The sequence below is a fragment of the Perkinsus marinus genome (genome assembly GCF_000006405.1).
Source record: "Perkinsus marinus ATCC 50983 genomic scaffold scf_1104296944404, whole genome shotgun sequence".
In the NCBI taxonomy this organism is placed as follows: Eukaryota; Perkinsozoa; order Perkinsida; family Perkinsidae; genus Perkinsus; species Perkinsus marinus.
The window spans coordinates 241,869-259,824 of NW_003211409.1; the positions used below are offsets into that span (position 1 = coordinate 241,869).

The window sequence follows — 17,956 nt, forward strand, 5'->3', positions numbered from 1 at the left end:
TTGTATATTAGTAGTAATACTAAGAATTGTAAATCGATTTTCGTTGTCATTAATGTCTACGAGAAAGTCATCGTCAGTGAGTGCAGAGAAGCAGAAGCTCACTATGATGCTACAGGAGCATCATAGGTAGTTGTGGGGGGAATTCGCAGTGTTGGAGTAGGAATATATTTTTGCTTTCCTCAGCTGAGCTCAGGAGTTTCCTATACAGTGTTGGAGTAGGAATATATGTTCGCTTTCCTCAGCTGAGCTCTGGAGTTTCCTATACAGTGTTGGAGTAGGAATATATGTTCGCTTTCCTCAGCTGAGCTCTGGAGTTTTCTCATTAATTATAGAAGTTTATATACGAATTCAGGCAGAAGTGTGCAGAGATCAATAAAAATTTCCCGAAACTTCCTCACAATTTTCGTATTGTCACCAACATGTGCATATTCTCCCAGAGTGTATGTGACTGAACGCTAAAGTTGTCGTTGTTGGTGACAGTTCTCTGGCGAAAAAGCAAGGACCCGTGTCACCATCGGAGATCTCCCACGTAGGGCTAGACAGCAGTGAATCTGATGTCGATGACAATGACAATGTAAGCTGTTTCAAACAGGGGCTCATCTACCTTTGCGAAATAAAGTTCGCCAAGGTTTGATAACAATGGGGAAAATTTACATGGAAAACTGATTGAAGAATGTGTTCCTAGCCATCCGTGGAAAATTCAAAATGAGATCCCCTTCCTGGGAACATTATAGGCTCCTAGATAATTCCCTGGTCCTAAATATGGAGAAGGCCTGTCATGGGCGTTGTGGTGTTTTTTCATTTTGAAAGTGTGGGAATTTTAACGGCTTGAAATTGAGTTTACAAACTCTCGAAAAATTTCCCAGAATTGCTGCAGATCCAACTAGAACAAGGAGATTTGTTCGGGCTAGTGTTGTAGTATATGTTTGCTTTTCCCCACTGAGCTCAGGAGCTTCTCATTAGGATAGAGTTATATGAATTTCAACCAAATTTTTCTCAGAATTTCCATATTGTCACCAACAAACGTAGTGTTTGACCATGTGCATATTTTCCCACACTGGTTTCGGTCTGAATTCGTTCCCTACAAATAACAGTTTATATACGTAAATGCGAATGTGTGCTGGACGTGCTGAGCTGAAATAAACATTCGTGGTGAGATTCGAAGGGAAAGTTGACTGGTTATTCGATTGTTCTATATTTAACAATGATGAATGTTTTCACTCAGAATGACCATATTTTCCCTCCAGGGCTTGGTCATGGTATAGCTCCACAGATAGGGCGAGCGGTGGATGAAGGTTCGTCGCGATATTTAGAGATGTATTTTTATTGTTGTTCGTTAGTTGTTGATGATGATATTTGTACTACTACCTCTACTGCGGCGTGGAAAGGCGATGTGTTGGAGTTGGACTCAGCTCACCCTAAGTTTACCATTGATGGTGACACTATTGTAATAACAGTAGTTTCTATATTATTGGTCACTGGCATCGATAGTGGTTAGTTGCGTACGTTTATAAGGAGTCTTTGGCGTGGCTTCGGAGAATTCTTTTATATTGTTTATTTCTCTTGGCGTTTAATCTTGGGTATTTTTGGTGTTTTTTCTCGGTTTTTTCTTGGCGTTTTTTCTTGGGTTTTTTGGTGTTTTTCTTGGGGCGTTTGGCGTTCTTCTCAGCTTTACTATTAAGAGCAATGGAGAACTCAGTTTGTATGGCGATGTGTTTTAGGTAGAGCATGTTATCAAACAGAAGGACGGGCCCTTTAAGAAGGCTTTCGATCTAGCTGGGGTTAAAAGAAGTGGTAATAGGAGATGGTGAATGTTGGTGTTGTTAAGAAGCATTTAGATGACACTATAGAGGAAGTACGACGAGGCGTAGCGGTAACTCATTCACATATTGCTAGTGTGGCGAGGAAGGGGACGGTGAGTGGTCCTGGGGGGGATGGCTTTGGTCAGTCGAACTCAGTGATCGGAGTAGTTTAGAGCTTTCGCTACAGTACTCAATGGAGTTTCACCCGCGATATGAAAAACAAAATTGTGAGTAACATATTTCAGGACTACTGTGTAGCGCAAATATCGCGTTCTTCGCCGAGTTTTACGCTACTTCACGTAAAACGGGTGAAACTCTAATGTGGCATTATAGTGAGTGCAGTGTTGGAATATATATATGGAGATATTAGCTATCAGCACCTCGCGGTGTTATCATTGCAGTGTTGGCCTGTAGTCTGATCTTCTAGTACTGACTATGTGAGCTTATAGTAGATGTAGGGAAGAGGAGAGTCATGGGAGCTCCTTCCTGTTGGCTGATTAGGGGGGGGGGGTTCTTAATGTTCCATAAAGTTGCCTTCCTTAGATGCGTGCAGTGGACTTGGACAGTTCGAGTGAAAGGGAGCCCCATAGGTAGTAGTAGTAGTAGTAGTAGTAGTAGTAGTAGTAGTAGGCTACTGTGCATCTGTCACACTTTCGCATAATGCAGTGTTTTGCATGAAGTTTCTCGTCAGTGGTTGTAGAGTAATGGCCTCAGTCAGGTTTGAAGTATTGTCCAATTCGAGAAGAGTGTACGACTTGGAGGCATGCGAGGGCAGGGGTAGGTCATGGGAGCTTCATCCGTTTAACGTCAAGTGGTGGAAGTTATCGGACGTATATGTTTCCCCGACTGATCACATGATTGGCTCCTACAAGTGTTTCTCATAACAGTGGTTAAACTCCATGGATGATGCTCATCCGCACAGTCTTCGGATGAATCGTTCTGAGCACTCTGAAACATTGTATGAGCTGCTCCTAAGGCTTAGCCTCTTGTTGAGTACCTACTCTCCAGCCACCGTCGAGTATCCATGGGAGTAGTGGTGATGATGTTGTTGTTTCCTATTGTCAGATGGGTCTTCATATGTTGTATGTACTGATGGTATGTACGACGTTGCGGTTAGTCGTTTCTCGCCGTGTACGGGGGCCAGACGGGACGCGGGGATTGCTGGATGTGAACTGTGAGAAATGGGTTGCATCGGCCTGTTGATGGATTTTGGGTCGAGGTGTGGTATCAGTAAGATGAATAGAGGTTACCTTGTGGGGACCTATTTGTTGTGATATGATGAGGTATACCACACGTCTCCGACATCCCATTTCTAATAGCTGTGAGGGATACCTTATTCAGTGTTGGAGTAGGAATATATGTTCGCTTTTCTCAGCTGAACTCAGGAGTTTCCTATACAGTGTTGGAGTAGGAGTATATGTTCGCTTTCCTCAGCTGAGCTCAGGGGTTTCCTATACAGTGTTGGAGTAGGAATATATGTTTGCTTTCCTCAGCTGAGCTCTGGAGTTTCCTCACTAATTATAGAAGTTTATATATGAACTCGGGTAGAAGTTTGCAGAAATAACAGTAATTTCCAAAAATTTCCTCCAAATTTCCATACTGTCACTAAAACACGTAGTTGACCATGTGCATATCCTCCTCCCACACTGGACTTCAGTCTTCTGTTGGTAGGTACATTCACTTGGAAGGAGAGGAGCGTTCTGAGGTAGCTGAGGTCCATTGGTGTCCTATGGTCGTCGAGGGTATGAGTGACAACGATGATGGTGTTGATATCGATCATGTCTTCTTCACAGTGAGTACACCCCTAAGCTTGTCGCATCTCCTCCCATCATCTCCTTGATAGGTCCATGCTGATGGTTCCCTGTGCTTTTGGAGTCTTCGTCATGTGAGAGCGATAGTGGCTGCTGGATCGTAAGGGGGGGTGGGCGGTTGGGTAGCTGTTATTGGCACATGCGTTCGCTGATTGGTGATCAGTGTTGGAGTAGGAATATAGGTTCGCTTTTCTCAGCTGAGCTCGGGAGTTTCCTATACAGTGTTGGAGTAGGAATATAGGTTCGCTTTTCTCAGCTGAGCTCGGGAGTTTCCAATACAGTGTTGGAGTAGGAATATATGTTCGCTTTTCTCAGCTGAGCTCGGGAGTTTCCTATACAGTGTTGGAGTGGGAATATATGTTCGCTTTTCTCAGCTGAGCTCGGGAGTTTCCTATACAGTGTTGGAGTAGGAATATATGTTCGCTTTTCTCAGCTGAGCTCGGGAGTTTCCTATACAGTGTTGGAGTGGGAATATATGTTCGCTTTTCTCAGCTGAGCTCTGGAGTTTCCTATACAGTGTTGGAGTAGGAATATATGTTTGCTTTTCTCAGCTGAGCTCGGGAGTTTCCGTATACGGACTAGGGTAGGAATGTACAGAAACCAACGAGAATTTCTTCAGAATTTCCGCAAATGTCACCAACACCATGTGCATATTTTCCCACACTGCTGTTGATCGCTCAAATATGCATTGATTACCGTTACTCGTTGAATATTTCTATGAGTGTTGGAGGAATACATGTTCGCTCTCCACAGCTAAGTCAAGGAGTTTCATCATTAGTTATAGAAGTTTACATACAAGTTCGGGTAGAAATGTGAAGAAACCAACAAAAATTTCTTCAAATTTCCTCAGAATTTCCACAAATGTCACCAACACCATGTGCATGTTTTCCCTAACCGTCGGTTCTGCTATACTCCTCTTCTCTCAGGCATCCGGTAGCATCGAACTGCCCCCAAGGGTTTTCGAGGGTCTCTATAGAAGTTCGGAAGTGCGAGGATGTGTGTTTGCACGTTTACAGACAGGCTGCGGCGCATTACAAGGTAAGTTAGTCATACCATAATTCTCTCGACTCGTAGTTGGCCGACCGATCTTCTTCAGGAGACGGACTCAGTTGATGACGGCAGTGGTAGGGAACTTGGTAGGGGAGGCATTGGCTCCTCCATCGGTCGTCGTTTAGATACATCAGCCACTGCTGAGGGTAGAGTTGCGGCTTCTATATCGACTGATGGTAGGCTTAGGGTCGATGGGCTCACTCGTTATAGTAGTCGCCGACTTTACAAAGTTTCAGTGACTTGTTATTTTAACAAGTTCTATCCGTTAGAATTTATGCGGACTTTTTCGAGTAGAGAAACGCTGGGAAGTTCCTCATTGTGAATGCGGCAATCTTGTGAAGGTTGTAATGATGGAGTTTCACCTGTGATATGTGAACACTAGTGAAAAATGTATTTCACGACTACTGCATATCACCGCGAACATCGGTTTTTTTATAGAGTATTACGTAAAACGGGTGAAACTTTAATGAGGTCGATCGAAGTGTCATCAGGTTCACGACTGGCGACTGCTTGTGGATCGCATGTCCGCTACTTCACAGTAAACCCAAGCTCCTGGGAGGTACATATAATTGCTGAACATGATATAGGTAGGGGAAACCTCATAGTTGTATGTATTGTATTCTCACTCTGTTAGCTTCGGGAGAGGAAGTTCGAGGCATCAAGTAAGAAAAACGCGAGGTGTGGGGATCGAACTTGGGACCTCAGGTCCGCTATCATCGGCTGCACTGAGACTATCTTCATAATACTCGAGAAGGCACTGGTGATCGCCCTGCAGTTCAAAGGAGAAATTCAAATTGGACAAGTCATTCGCCTCACAAGTGCCTCGTCGGTGAGTGCTCATCTTAACTGATACAGCATACACGCTCTATGTTGGATTGTGGTGAAGGAGGGCGTTCAGTTTGAATTTAGTGACACTAGGAATTCACGAGAGGCAGTCGTGTAAATTTACGCGCGGTTTACGGTAGGATGCCCACACTTTCCGGATATTCCCTCATTTTATCAACGCGCACATTCTACCTTGTGAATATTCCCCCCCCCCCCCCTCGGTTTCGAATTTCTATGGGAGTTTGTCAGGTGTCGTTCGTCGGCAGTGTTGATGCTGTGACGCTAGAGGCAGTAGTTCCTGAGGCTGCCTCAGTGGACACCGAGGAGCTCACTGTGGAGGCCCCGTCGGAAACCCTCACGATAGCCCTGCTCACACAAGCAACTCTTTGCAAGTCCTATTGGATGCTCCTATCGGCGGGCAGTATTACCTTTTATGAAGTTGAGGGCGTTGGTAAAAAAGAATTTATCATGGCTCCTAGTAGTAGGAGAGGATGATTTAGGTATAGCGAGTGGCTTTGTCGCACACAGTAACCCGAATCCATCAGCATATACGATGGTCACTTGGTCGGTAGGCGACCCTGGACAACCCAAATATCAATATCTTTATAGTGGGAATGAGAAGAAGGGAAGTGGTGCCTTGTTGTGGTAGTGTGTGATAGGTAACGGTGCAGTGTTGGAGTTGGATCGAATAGCGACAGTGTTGAAGGAGGCAGCTGAGAAGAGGACGGGTGATGGAGTTGAGGACATTGAGTCGGAGAAGAAGCTGATCACAGGTTGGCAAGGGGAGCTGGCGGATATGTTATGTGTTGGTTTCGAATACGTGTGGGGCGTGCAGTCCCCTCAGTGGTGTTTCGCCCGTTTTACGTGAAGTGGTGTGATACTCTATGTGGGAAAAACGCGATAGTCACGATATGAAGTGAATTGGAAATACTTCGCGAATAATACCGGACAAATCGCCCCATATCACGTGAAACACATCACGTGTTTTATGCGTTATTCACTGATCACAGGCGTTTTTGGCGAAGTGAAACGCGAAATAGGTTATTCGGGGTTTTTTCATACCTCGGGTGAAACTGCACTATGTATGTAAGAAGTATCTGCTTGACCAGGCATTATTACAACTAGTTGGATCACATGCTCTACCTCAAGAAGTAGTAATGCTATTTTGTCAGAGACTGTCGAGGAGAAGAGCGAGCCTCCGAGGAGTGGCGGCATGAAAGCAAGCGACTTGATAAAGCAAATGCAGAAAATCCGTAGTGCGCAGCAAGCTGCTAAGTTGAGTGATGCGGCGACTACAGCTGCTTTGGAGGTACGCGTTGGTAGTCCCTTTAGGGGACGGCGAACTGCCAGGCAGTAGAGTGCTGCGATAGTGGTTGTAGCAGTGTTGGAATATATGTTCAGCTGAGCTCAAGAGTTTATATATGAATTCGAATAGGAATATACAGAAACTGATGAGAATTCCCATAAAAGAATTCTCAGAATTTCCATATTGTCACCGACACATGTTGATGATCATTTGCGTATTTTCCCGCCTACACTGGGTTCTAGTGTCGTCTTATCAGGTCAGTGGGGCTCCTCTGCCGGGGGAGATATCCTCAGGGGAAGAAGTTGAGGAAGGTGTGGTATCATCATCATCACCAAGGCAGTCTTATCCACTATCAGGCGCTGCTAGGACGATCTCAGAAGAGGAGTCAGTTGCTGCTGCTGATGACCATGACTCTGCTATGGCGCAATCACCGGCTGGGAAGGGCTCGTCGAACGCTAGGAGGACCGGTCGGTGCAAGGGGTTGACGCTGTTGTATTGACGAGGTCTTGTCAGGTCCGGCGTCTGAGTCAGTGGGTAGTAGTCTGTCGCCGAGGAAAGGAGTAATAGCATCGACAGCAGCAGCAGCAGTGGTAGGAGAGCAGGAGAAGGAGCCTCTTTCGGTGAGCTTGAATGCCGGTTGTTATCGTGCATGCCTCAATATATGATGAATGTGTGACTGAGAAATTTCAGGAGAAGTTTGTCCCAAGCAGTGATCCGCTGACGGCCAGACAAGTGCGGAAGTTCATCAGGTTCCTTGCGGATAGTGTTCAGGTCGCTTGCCAGAAGGTGAGCTTGCTTCTCATAGAATATGGTGTATATTTACTACACTGTTGCAGACGGTCGAGGCTGCTTCCTCGGAGGAGCCAGTTGAGGTGGACGGATCGCTCAGCACGGAGGTGGGCAAGCTGAGCCGATGCCTGGCCGAGGATATGACGCCGGAGGCTCTGGTGAGCAGCAGTGTGGGGGGGAATAGTCACAAAGTCAACTACATGTGTTGATGACAGTATTTTGAGGAGAGTTAGGGAATTTCTCGTTGGTTTCTGAACATGTCTATCCAAATTCGTGAGGAAACATAAATTCGTGGAAATATGAATGATGCTATTGAGCGCCGCGTTGAACGTCCTTATGCTTGTCTATGCAGACCGGCCATATGATGGTATCGGATAAGGTCTGGCGAGGTGTCAGACGGCTGTCGAGCTCTGTTGATGGCGCCGGCGAGGAGGTCACTTCGGAAGTGGCCAGGACCCTGCCTGGCATCGTGAAGGTGAGTCGAGTAGCGTCGTTGTAGAGGTGTGTCTCGGAAGCGGTGATTTGTAGGAGCTTTTTGTGGAGAAGGCGGTCCCTGCAGTGGTGGAGGCACTGGAGGATAAGGTCACGGAAAGTGAGTGTGAACGGTCCGATCAGCTGAGCTAAGGAGTTTCCTCACTAATTATAGATGTTTACACAAACTTGGTGTAGAAATGCACAGGAACAAATAGGAATTTTTTCAAATTTCCTGGAAATTTTCATACTGTCGTCAACATACGTAGTTGACCATGTGCATATTTTATGAGACTGGTCCGATCTGTGAGGAAAGGGTTGTTCTTGTTGTCAGTCAACACCTTTGAGCAACCCGATTCGTCCGCGAACGAAGGTGCACTTGGGAGCCTCGCTGACGATATAGTCCGCGTGGACGAGGAAGTCCGTGGTCTTGGGGTTAGTTTGGGACAGATGGAAGTAAGTGAGGCTGGATGCTGTAGCGATGGGCAGCACCCATCTACCTTTGAGAAATAACCTTCCCTAGAGTTTGATAAGAATGGGGAAAATGTTTCTAATGTGATGACATCTATTGAAGAATGTGTTCCCCTGGGAACATTATTGGTGTTTGGGTGAAGGTTGCTCTTTGTAGGCTATACTGCGACGGACGGAGCATCAGGCGGCTGAGAGCATGGGCAACCAGCAGGAATCGGTGAGATTGATTCGTATAGCGATTGCTTACTGTATGGTAGGTCCTTGGCATTGTTGAGATAATAGAGGCTCTGAAGGCGTCAGGGATTGGCAGAAGAAGCGGCTCCGCTTCGGAGTCTATTGATGCATCACAGGTAGGCTATGGTTGTAGTATTTGAAGTTAGTTTGGTATGTAGATAGCAGCGTCGGTGGCGATGGGTCTCCAGGATGATATTGAGGAACTGAATGAGCAGGCCAGTGAACTGAGGGCTGATGTGGATAGACTGCATACTCGTGCTGGTGCGTAGGAGGGGATCATGCTGTTGGGAATTGTCGATGTGTCGATGGTCAGGTGAGGCTCCACCGAGTTCGTCGTATCTGCAAGCGGACCCGAGGCCTGATTGGCAGAGAGTGAAAGAGTATCTTAGGTGAGATTGGGCTGGACGAGAATCTTCATAGTGCGCTAGTCAAGATTGTCCTCATGTGATTGTCATTATCGAGATGAGGTATCACTGCTTTGAAGTTTGGATGTAGTGTGTTAGGCAGAGATACCTACAAAATTGTCGGATGTAGTCCAGTGTTAGAGGGCTATATGCTAAGTGCCCTCAGCTAAGTTCGGTAGTTTCCTTCATAGGCGTTCACATTCGATTGGGGGTAGAAGTGTACAGAAACCAATAGGAACTCCCTCAGCATCTTTATACTGTCACCAATACACGTAGTTGATCATGTGCATATTTTCCCATACCTATGAAGTATAGGAAAGTATAAAGCTTTGGATAAACTTACATGTCAGGTCACAGCAGTATCACTGGGCTGTCGCTACTGCCCTTGAGATTAGGGAGAACACATCGAGTATTCTGGTAGGCTCCATTGAATGAATGCTGATGGATGAGAACATTTTCTTAGCCTCCCATGAGACCGGAGCGCCTTCAGGATGATTTAGTGGGGTTCGCCTGTTTCGAAGTGGATAAGCTGGCTAGTGTGGATTCGTTCGTACGGAGCGTCGCTGGTGTTGGTGAGTAGTTTACGCACTGTCGGAGTGTTTACGAATTGTCGGTGTTAGAATATATGTTCGCATTCCTTAGCTGAGTTCAGGAGTTTACACATAAGTTTGGGTAGAAGTGTGCAGAAACCAACAAGAATTTCTCCAGAATTTCCTCAGAATTTTCATATTCTCTCCCACATATGTAGTTGACTTTGTGCATATTTTCCCACACTGCGAATAGTTAAAGTGTTTTTCCAGATTCTCCCTCCCGCACGTGGCCACAGGAAAAGTGCGATCGTCTGAACTTAGCGTTAATGCAGATGTTACGATTGGTCGACTATCTAGTCTGGGCGAGCGCTACCTTCACAGCCTCAGAGGATCTCGGCAGTCTAGAGTCGGTCGTTAGAGTGATCGGGTAGGTCTGTGAGCATTGAGTGTAGCGCTGGACAGTTGCTGTCAGATTGGACGCTAATGCGGTTGAGGAGCTCTGCAGGGCTGGGGCTGCCCAGAGGCCGGATATGGTCAATCAGAGCCTCTCTCGAGTCGTCACTCGTCTGCGTGCTGTCAAATTCCGATCGTCGGGGGTAAGTATGACGTTGCTACTACTTCGTGGTCTTTATGGGCGCATTATACTGTTCTGTGTTGCCCACGTGTGTATGATAGTGTCCTGTGTCCTTCACGGGTGTATTATACTAGCAATATAATATCACTTTATGATTTCCGCGGTTGCATGCTACTGTTGGTGATTCAGATGCGACTGGCTGTTACCGAGCTACGGTCACATCTGTTGAGCATTCAGAACGACGGTGTCTTTCGGCGGTCTCAACCATTGGGTAAGAGTCGATCACGAGATGACCGATAGCAATTTTCTCCTTCCCAGCCGCTCCTATGCCGTCCTGGAACAACCCCGGAAACGCCGAGTCACCTTTGATGAGTGGATCGTTGAGGAGCTCATTGGGTTAGAATATGGTACGCCCTGAGTCGTGAAGTTCGCCTGATTTGATCACCGACTATTACTCCCGTTTACTGTGTCCAGAGTACCATTGGGTAGTTTGTATCTCCTTTGGGTGTAAGATGTGGTTGTGTTACGAGTTTGGTCTGTAGTCGTTGAAGCTGCAACTTTGCAGTGATGCATCCGCACATCTCAGTGAGGAGAAACTCGAAGCCCTAGAGCAGGGCCCGTGCGCTAATACAGCGGAAGATGCGATAGATATCTCATCTATTTCCGTGAGCTTTTTCGTCGTGCGAAAGCGATTGTGATAGTGGTTGAAAATCATGTGTGACCGAACGATTATCTGGTTCGGTCTGTTGACACAAGAGGATGCATCTCGAGTGATTGCAAGATACTCCCGTCTTCTCACGCCATCTACATGAGGATAAAGGTCAGGTGCGAATTTTGGATATAATGCAACTCGAGAGGACAAGCAGAATATTGCAACGTACACAACAATCTTGAATCACGCTCAGTAACTCTGCATCTTGGGTTGGCTACTCTCACGTATCGGATTCATAGGGTCAATTTACTCAATAATTTCACTCTTGCGCCAGGACGCGACTTGCGCAAGATTTTTCCAACCTGCGCTGTGCTGACCCTCAGGCAGCGCAGGATTCTATGGCGCTCGCCTAGAATCTAACCGTTTCAATCAAAGGCTTTATTGGACTAAAATACTGGATTTAAGTTCGTTTGATCCTTGTGATCTACCCGTCCGTCTACTCTGGTGGTCTATCATCGATCTCTATTGTGATCTCTATCTCGTCTACATATAGAACTGTATCTGATCTGTATTATCTATGCATTCTATTAGTGAGTCGCCGCATTGTGTTATGCAGCTGTCGGATTCTGGGCTCAGTTCTAGTGAACGCTTTACACCTGTGCAATCTACTTCGCACATCGAACCACCCTCCAGAAATTCTGAAATTTCTGGTACCTGTTTACGCCCATTGTCCGCACATTTTACCGGGATTTCCTACCGAACCTCTGCGTTCACTATGTCGTCATCTATGCCTCAGCTTCTACCTGCTGGATCTAGCTCCAGCTCGGCAAGCTTATCTCCTTTAAGAAGGCGTTCTATGCTCCGCCATCGTTCTCTTCCCTCGAGAACACAAGAAGTTCGAGGCCGGTCTACTGTCTATGACCACGACGACCCTCAAGGAAATCTATCGTCATCTTTTAACGATGGTATGGTACCTCAACACTCTACTGTTGAGGCTGGTCCTGAGATCTACGTTGAGCACAACGATGTTCTAGTCCTACCTATGAGTAATGGTATTTCTGGTTGTCTGGGCGACAACGTTAACGACAAGCATTCTATCGGTTCTATCGTAACTGGTAACTCTAATGCTCTGTTTAACGGTAAGGAAGATTCGTCTTCCGTCTACCCTGATCGGATGCACTGCACTCCGACATTCGGCAACGATTCTTCTACTAGTGCTGTTTCTATCTCCGATGGTCGCGGTCTACGTGGTTTACCTATTAATCTGGGTACTGTCTACATGACTGGTGTCACAAGAACGCCGACCCTTAAAGCCTCTACTAAGAAGCGTGCTATTAGCGCTACTCGTCATTCCTCTAGAATTGCCAAGCCTTGCGCTGATTCTATTGAAAATGAAAGTTCCTTATCTAACAAGGAACGTCGGTCTAGTCTCGGTGATATATCCGATGCTACTAATGGTAAGTCTGTATCTACTCCCAAGAATGGTAACTCTGGTGATGATCCGGTTCCTCAACCTTCTGCTTCGTCGTCTAGTGGGTTTAAGACTATTGAGGCTGACTCCACTACACCCCTCGAGGGTAATGGTGACAGTTCTAATATATCGGGTAATGATGATCTGGCTAATTCTAGTAAGAAGACTGTTGCTACGGCTGTACCCTCTGCTGTTAATGTTCTTAATGGTAATGGTATCTCTAGCCAACATCCCAACACTACTGCTAAGCACTCTACTGGCCCTGTTAATGCTACTATGCCGGTTACTCCTATTGTGCACCAAGGATTCGTCCAGCCTACTAATCCTATTATCGATGGATCTACGGGTTTCTATCCTATTCCTGTTAACCCTTTTTCATCTAATGCGCAGTCAAGTGTTGGTGCCTCTAATTTCCAATGGGGCTACATCCCTGGCCCTAATGGGGGCTTATCTCTAGTCCCCTATTCGGTTGTTGGTTCTCCATCTATGATGCCCTCTATGCCTATTGGTGTAACTGGTACTAATACTACCGACGTTGGCCACGAATTACAACAACCATCTACTCAAGGTCCTCTATCCCTTGACCGATATCAAAACGGTCAGATTGCTTCTCGTGGTTCTCGCTGTTCTAGTCGCTCCGTTCGTGAGTCCTCTAGGGACAGGAGAATTGGTGATTTTTGCCACTCTAGGGACTCCGGCCATGGGTCACCTAGGAGTAGACAAGATCACATCTCTGTTGCATCTAGCCAACATAGTTCCTGCTGCTCTAGAGCTTCTGAGTCCTCTAGGGACAAGGGCTCCTCTAGTTCTCGTCATTCTAGTCGACCTCCTAGGAAGACTTCTAAGAATGAGAGTTCAAATGGTTCACGCCACTCTCGTCGTCGTGAAGATTCTAAGCGTTCCCAAGGCTCTAAGTCTTCTACGTCTTCTAGAAGGTCTTCGTTATTATCTGGCGACGGCGAACCACCTCGTCGATCTCCATCTAATGTGCCCAAGACCGGTCTAGCTGATGGATTTGTCCCAACTTCCGCTCAAGGTGGTCTCTATGGTAGTCGCTTTTATCAACCCCCTAATCGTGCTCCTCCCTCTTACGGTGCTATTTGTCCGGGTTGCGGTTCTCAACCCTGTCGAGCTAAGATTTCTACTAAAGAATTCGAAGCCGCTAGGTCCATCGCCGAGAAGAAGCCTCTAAAGCCTATCTTCAAGGGAGAAGGGGATTCGAGAAGTGGTTCTACTATTGTTAGAGAGATCGACTTTGTTTTAGAAGGTCATGATGCGGTCACTCGGTATCTATGGGCTAATAGTAATATTGAGCCCTCTACTTGGCGCAAGCTCATCAAGGGTACTCAACCCCCTGCTAAGTGTTATCTAGACTATGAGAAACATCTCGCGCGTCTACAGCGTCAACTCCGTTCCTTCTACGATGATGAAGATTCTATTGCTAAGGCTAAGATTTCATTCTTCATGTGTGAGCAAGGAACTTCTGAGTCTCTATCTGACTATGTCAAGAGACTAGAGTCTACTGTTACTGAGCTGCATCTAATGGGTATTATGACTTATGAGTATGATATGAAGAGAAGACTATATGATGGTCTACAGGCTGATTATCTACGTGATAAGGTCGACAGGGAGTTAGGTGATTCTACTATTACGTTCGATGAGTTCGTGCGTCTACTGACTGGCTATGAACGTCGTCGATTGGGTAGAGTCCGCCGTCAAGCTCTATACAACCAAGTGGCAAATACCTATTCAAAATCGTCTAATGAATCTGGCAAAACTACTAAGGCTGATAAGAACCCCAAGTCTAGAGGTTATCCTAATCCTAATTCTCAGAAGGTTAATACGGTTGTCGGTGATGTCGACGATGACTCTAACCTCGATGCCCACGTCTATGCTGTTGGCGCCGACTCTATGTCTATACAATGTTATCGTTGCACCGGCGTTGGTCATCCGGCTAGACTCTGTCGAGGCAAGGTGAGCAATTTAAGCTCAAGGTGCAACAAGTGCGGTAACTCTAATCATGTTACCGATCAGTGCAATGTTCCCGACAAGAGTCTCTATTGTCAGAGATGTCGTAAGAAAGGACATCTAGCCTATGTCTGTCGGGCCGACAAACCGGTCGATGGTATATCTAAACCAGCTAAGAAGAACAATAAGAAGTCTAGTGAGGTTCAAGTTGAGAGCAAAAAGAAGCCTGTCAAGGACGAGCCCTCTACGCCGACTCCTAATGCCAAGGTTACTAATCCTAAGACCAAGGCCCATCTAGTCTCACGTGAGGATGCTGAATCCTACCTTAGAGTCTCTACTCTAGAAGGTTCAGATTCACAGTGCTCTAAGTACAATGCTCTCCACTCATCGTCTCCCGACTCTACGGCAACATCTAGTACGTCCAGCTCTAGAATCTCAATGGTTGTCGGTGATCTGTCTATCTGTGGTACTATCCGGCCAGTACTCTATGATACAGGTGCAGACGTATCACTAATTGCAGTCTCTACACTGCGTCGTCTAATAATAAGGAGCTCCGCTTCGATGATCCTTCGGCTCTCGGTCATATTAATGTCGCCAATGGCTCTACCTTGTCAGTTCTCGGTAAAGTCGAGCTAGAGGTTGGATATGGCTCTACATTCGTCAAGGACTCCTTCCTTTTGGCCTCTAATGAACTCAGTACTCCAGTCATCATTGGTTGTTCTACGATGGCTAAACTTCGTACCACTATAAGTCTATCGCCAGAAGGTATCCAAGTCATCATCGGTGGTTCTACTGGTTCATCTAAAGTTAACGCTCTAGATCTTCTAGATGGTCGCTTGTCTGTCAAGGAGATGGATTGGGCTAGGAAGGTTATGGTTATGCAGGTCAGTCATTACTCTAAGGTTGTGCCAAGTCTACGTGATCTAACGGTCAAGTCTTCTTTAACTATCGAGTCCCTTGCCAAAGCCAACTCTCTAAGTGGTCCGATTGGTCTTTATCAAGATCTCTATCACGAATCGTGATTCACGATGCTAAGATTTATCCTACTGATGATACGTCTTTCGGTATGGATGATACTCTACTCGTTGACGAATCGGATAGAGAGTCTACAAGGCGTGATCAACTTCCCCCTTGGGACCCTATATCTAGGTCATGGGTCTACGAATCTGATGCTCCATTAGGTAGAGCCCATACTAAGGGTCCCCTGGTGGGATGGTTCCCGTCCAGAGTATAATTCCTATCATGCTGCTAAACGTGGTCTAGCTTCTATAGCTAAACTCGACAAGGAGCGTCATTCTATATTTGAAGTTGCTTTATCTCAACTTATTGATAAGGGTTTTTGCTCTATTGTTTGTGATCTACGTCAGGGACCCTGACTCAGGGTATCAAGAAGCCTACCAATTCTATGTGCTCTAAAGCATGGTCTAAGTTAACTAGTGGTACTATCTATGAAGGGTGTAATGTTCCTTTACCGGAGCACTGTACGCCTTCGCATAGCTCAAAGTCGACGCTCGGCTCGGCGGAGCCTCGAAGCTCGACTCGTTTTTCGGTCGAGCTCGGTCGAGTCCCGACGAGCCTCGAAGAGGCAACCCGCATGGTATGCGAAGTTCGCATTGCGAAGTGTGACTAAGGCGCCGCCACGGTGGTCGTTGTCCGCCCAAGGCGGACCGACAAAAATTAGCTTCGCGTTCTTCCACTATCTAAGAACCCGAAAGCTCACGGATATGATATTCGAGGCACCGAAGTTCAGCAATCGTTGACATCGACGGTCAAATTCCCTCCACGCTCCCTCACTCTATAGTTCACTGAATCTGGGTTTATACTTGAACTGTATCAGAATAGCCACGGATATGATATTCATCTCAGTTCTTGCTAATTCACATGCCGAGATGTTCTCGTGCTCCTGCCGAGCTACATCAACTATTGGACCGATCGGAGAACCAAAGATGCGCTGGTACTGCATTTCGACTTGAGTTCGCTGAGGATCGATTCTAGGAATGTCGAATTAGAACTCGGATCGGCCGAGCCCGACTATCGAACTATTAGCGTCATGCTAGTCACTCAGTGTCACGCTGAGTGGCTGACTCGCTAGGCACTCACACGCTGACAGCGCGTCTAGCGACAGACTTGTGGTCTCTTTCTCAGATTATGGGGAAGAGAATCCCCGGTGGTCTAGCATCATAACTCGGAACATTCATATGTTTTGAATGCAGTAGAATACACATGAAGCTCGGAGTGAATGTGTCGGTAATGAAGACTCTTGATTTAAGAGTGTTTCGTTGGATCAATGGAATCAAACCTAAGTGAACCTTTCGATGTTTGAACATTGCAAGTTTGAACCGTTCAAATTGAACGGTATCTGTGAACGTTATGTTCACAGTCTGTGAACATAGCGTTCATTCACAGATGCGTACCTGACAGCTGAAGTCTTCCAATGGAAGGCTTCCATAGACCTGGCTGAACCTAGTTGGCATTAGTCACAGCTAGCACCTATTGAGTCAATGGCATTGACCACCTTCCGGCATGCCGAGTCCGGCGAGTCGAGTCGAGGCCCTCTGATTTTCGACGAGTCGAACTCGGTCGAGCCCGGTGGCGGAGAAATGTCGAGTCGAGGCGAGCCCTGCAGCTCGACTCGATAGGGGCCACATTTAGCGTTCTTCTCCCAACACTCGAATAAATGGCCAGCAAAATAGCCACCTAGGTGGGCCGCCATCGCTCCCTCTGACCATCCTACTGCCTGGCCACAATTCTCGTAACGCCGAAACCATAATCGTAAGTCCCCTGTTCCATCATACTTCTCCGGCATAGGGGCCGAAACTTGCATCACGGTCGGCAGGCCGCCGTACGCGTGCACAGGGAGGATCGGCGTCTCACATGGCTCAGACGAAGAGGAGTCCTTGTGGGAACCAACGGCTTGCCAGGTAGTCTTGATAGTCTCGTTATGTCGGCGAGCTAGGGCGTGCGACACGTGCTGGGTGACGTGACGTAACTTTGGACAGCACGTCACCGTCCCGGCGTCTCGTAACGAGACTCTCGTTCTATTCGACTAGGTTTTGGTTACCTTGAGTTCACATTCATGTCACTGTCTAGCTCGTCAATTACAGAGGATAGCTCAGATGAGGGTGCTGCCAACACCAGCTGCCAGCATAGAGAGACGGAGGAGAATCTCAGAAAGAGACTCGATAAGGAGTAGGTTCGGGCGTCACACTTGCTCGTGCGTACACGTGACGTTGGCGAGCACATTATTCCATCTTGCTACTCGACAATGGCCTGGGTGGGGGTATCCGACGACCAGATGACCATGCTATGTGTCGAAGTGTTCGGAAGACACTCGGGTGTCGCAGCGACACTGTCGCTTGCCTCTCTCGAGGCGGATATATTGCGGCTCATAGCCTATGAGCAAGGTCCTTGGGATCAAACACGTAATCAACGTATGGTTCCAAAGCTGGGAAAAATAACGTAGGCGGCTCCCGCCCATACATTAGGAAAAACGGGGCATACCCAGTCACACTATGAAATGTTGTGTTGTAGGCCCACAACACTGACCGTAAGTGATCCTGCCAGGTATCCACCCTCGTCACATGAGTCCTCAATAAAT

General features: G+C 46.8%; 2 protein-coding genes across 2 annotated transcripts; both read left to right on the forward strand.

The window, feature by feature from the left end:
• Positions 1-1,204: 1,204 nt before the first annotated feature.
• Pmar_PMAR001084 (hypothetical protein) lies at positions 1,205-10,743 on the forward strand (the record flags this gene model as incomplete). The annotated part of the gene is made up of 37 exons (XM_002780446.1): positions 1,205-1,295; positions 1,341-1,447; positions 1,722-1,794; positions 1,839-1,915; positions 2,346-2,392; positions 2,521-2,579; positions 2,868-2,976; positions 3,474-3,594; positions 3,646-3,713; positions 4,540-4,651; positions 4,710-4,749; positions 4,789-4,839; positions 5,155-5,250; positions 5,298-5,325; positions 5,369-5,492; positions 5,738-5,939; positions 5,989-6,096; positions 6,148-6,261; positions 6,661-6,797; positions 7,051-7,105; positions 7,151-7,261; positions 7,308-7,414; positions 7,485-7,580; positions 7,631-7,741; positions 7,936-8,058; positions 8,112-8,175; positions 8,389-8,510; positions 8,683-8,742; positions 8,783-8,875; positions 8,918-9,020; positions 9,073-9,148; positions 9,514-9,580; positions 9,627-9,735; positions 9,964-10,120; positions 10,166-10,289; positions 10,457-10,538; positions 10,586-10,743. 37 exons carry the CDS (start codon positions 1,205-1,207, stop codon positions 10,666-10,668), a joined length of 3,507 nt encoding a protein of 1,168 aa, XP_002780492.1. The 3' UTR covers positions 10,669-10,743.
• Positions 10,744-11,886: 1,143 nt separating this feature from the next.
• Positions 11,887-15,380, forward strand: Pmar_PMAR001085 (hypothetical protein; the record flags this gene model as incomplete). The annotated part of the gene is made up of 2 exons (XM_002780447.1): positions 11,887-14,726; positions 14,855-15,380. The coding sequence occupies 2 exons, from the start codon at positions 11,887-11,889 to the stop codon at positions 15,378-15,380; spliced, it is 3,366 nt and encodes a 1,121-aa protein (XP_002780493.1).
• Between the last annotated feature and the right edge of the window lie 2,576 nt (positions 15,381-17,956).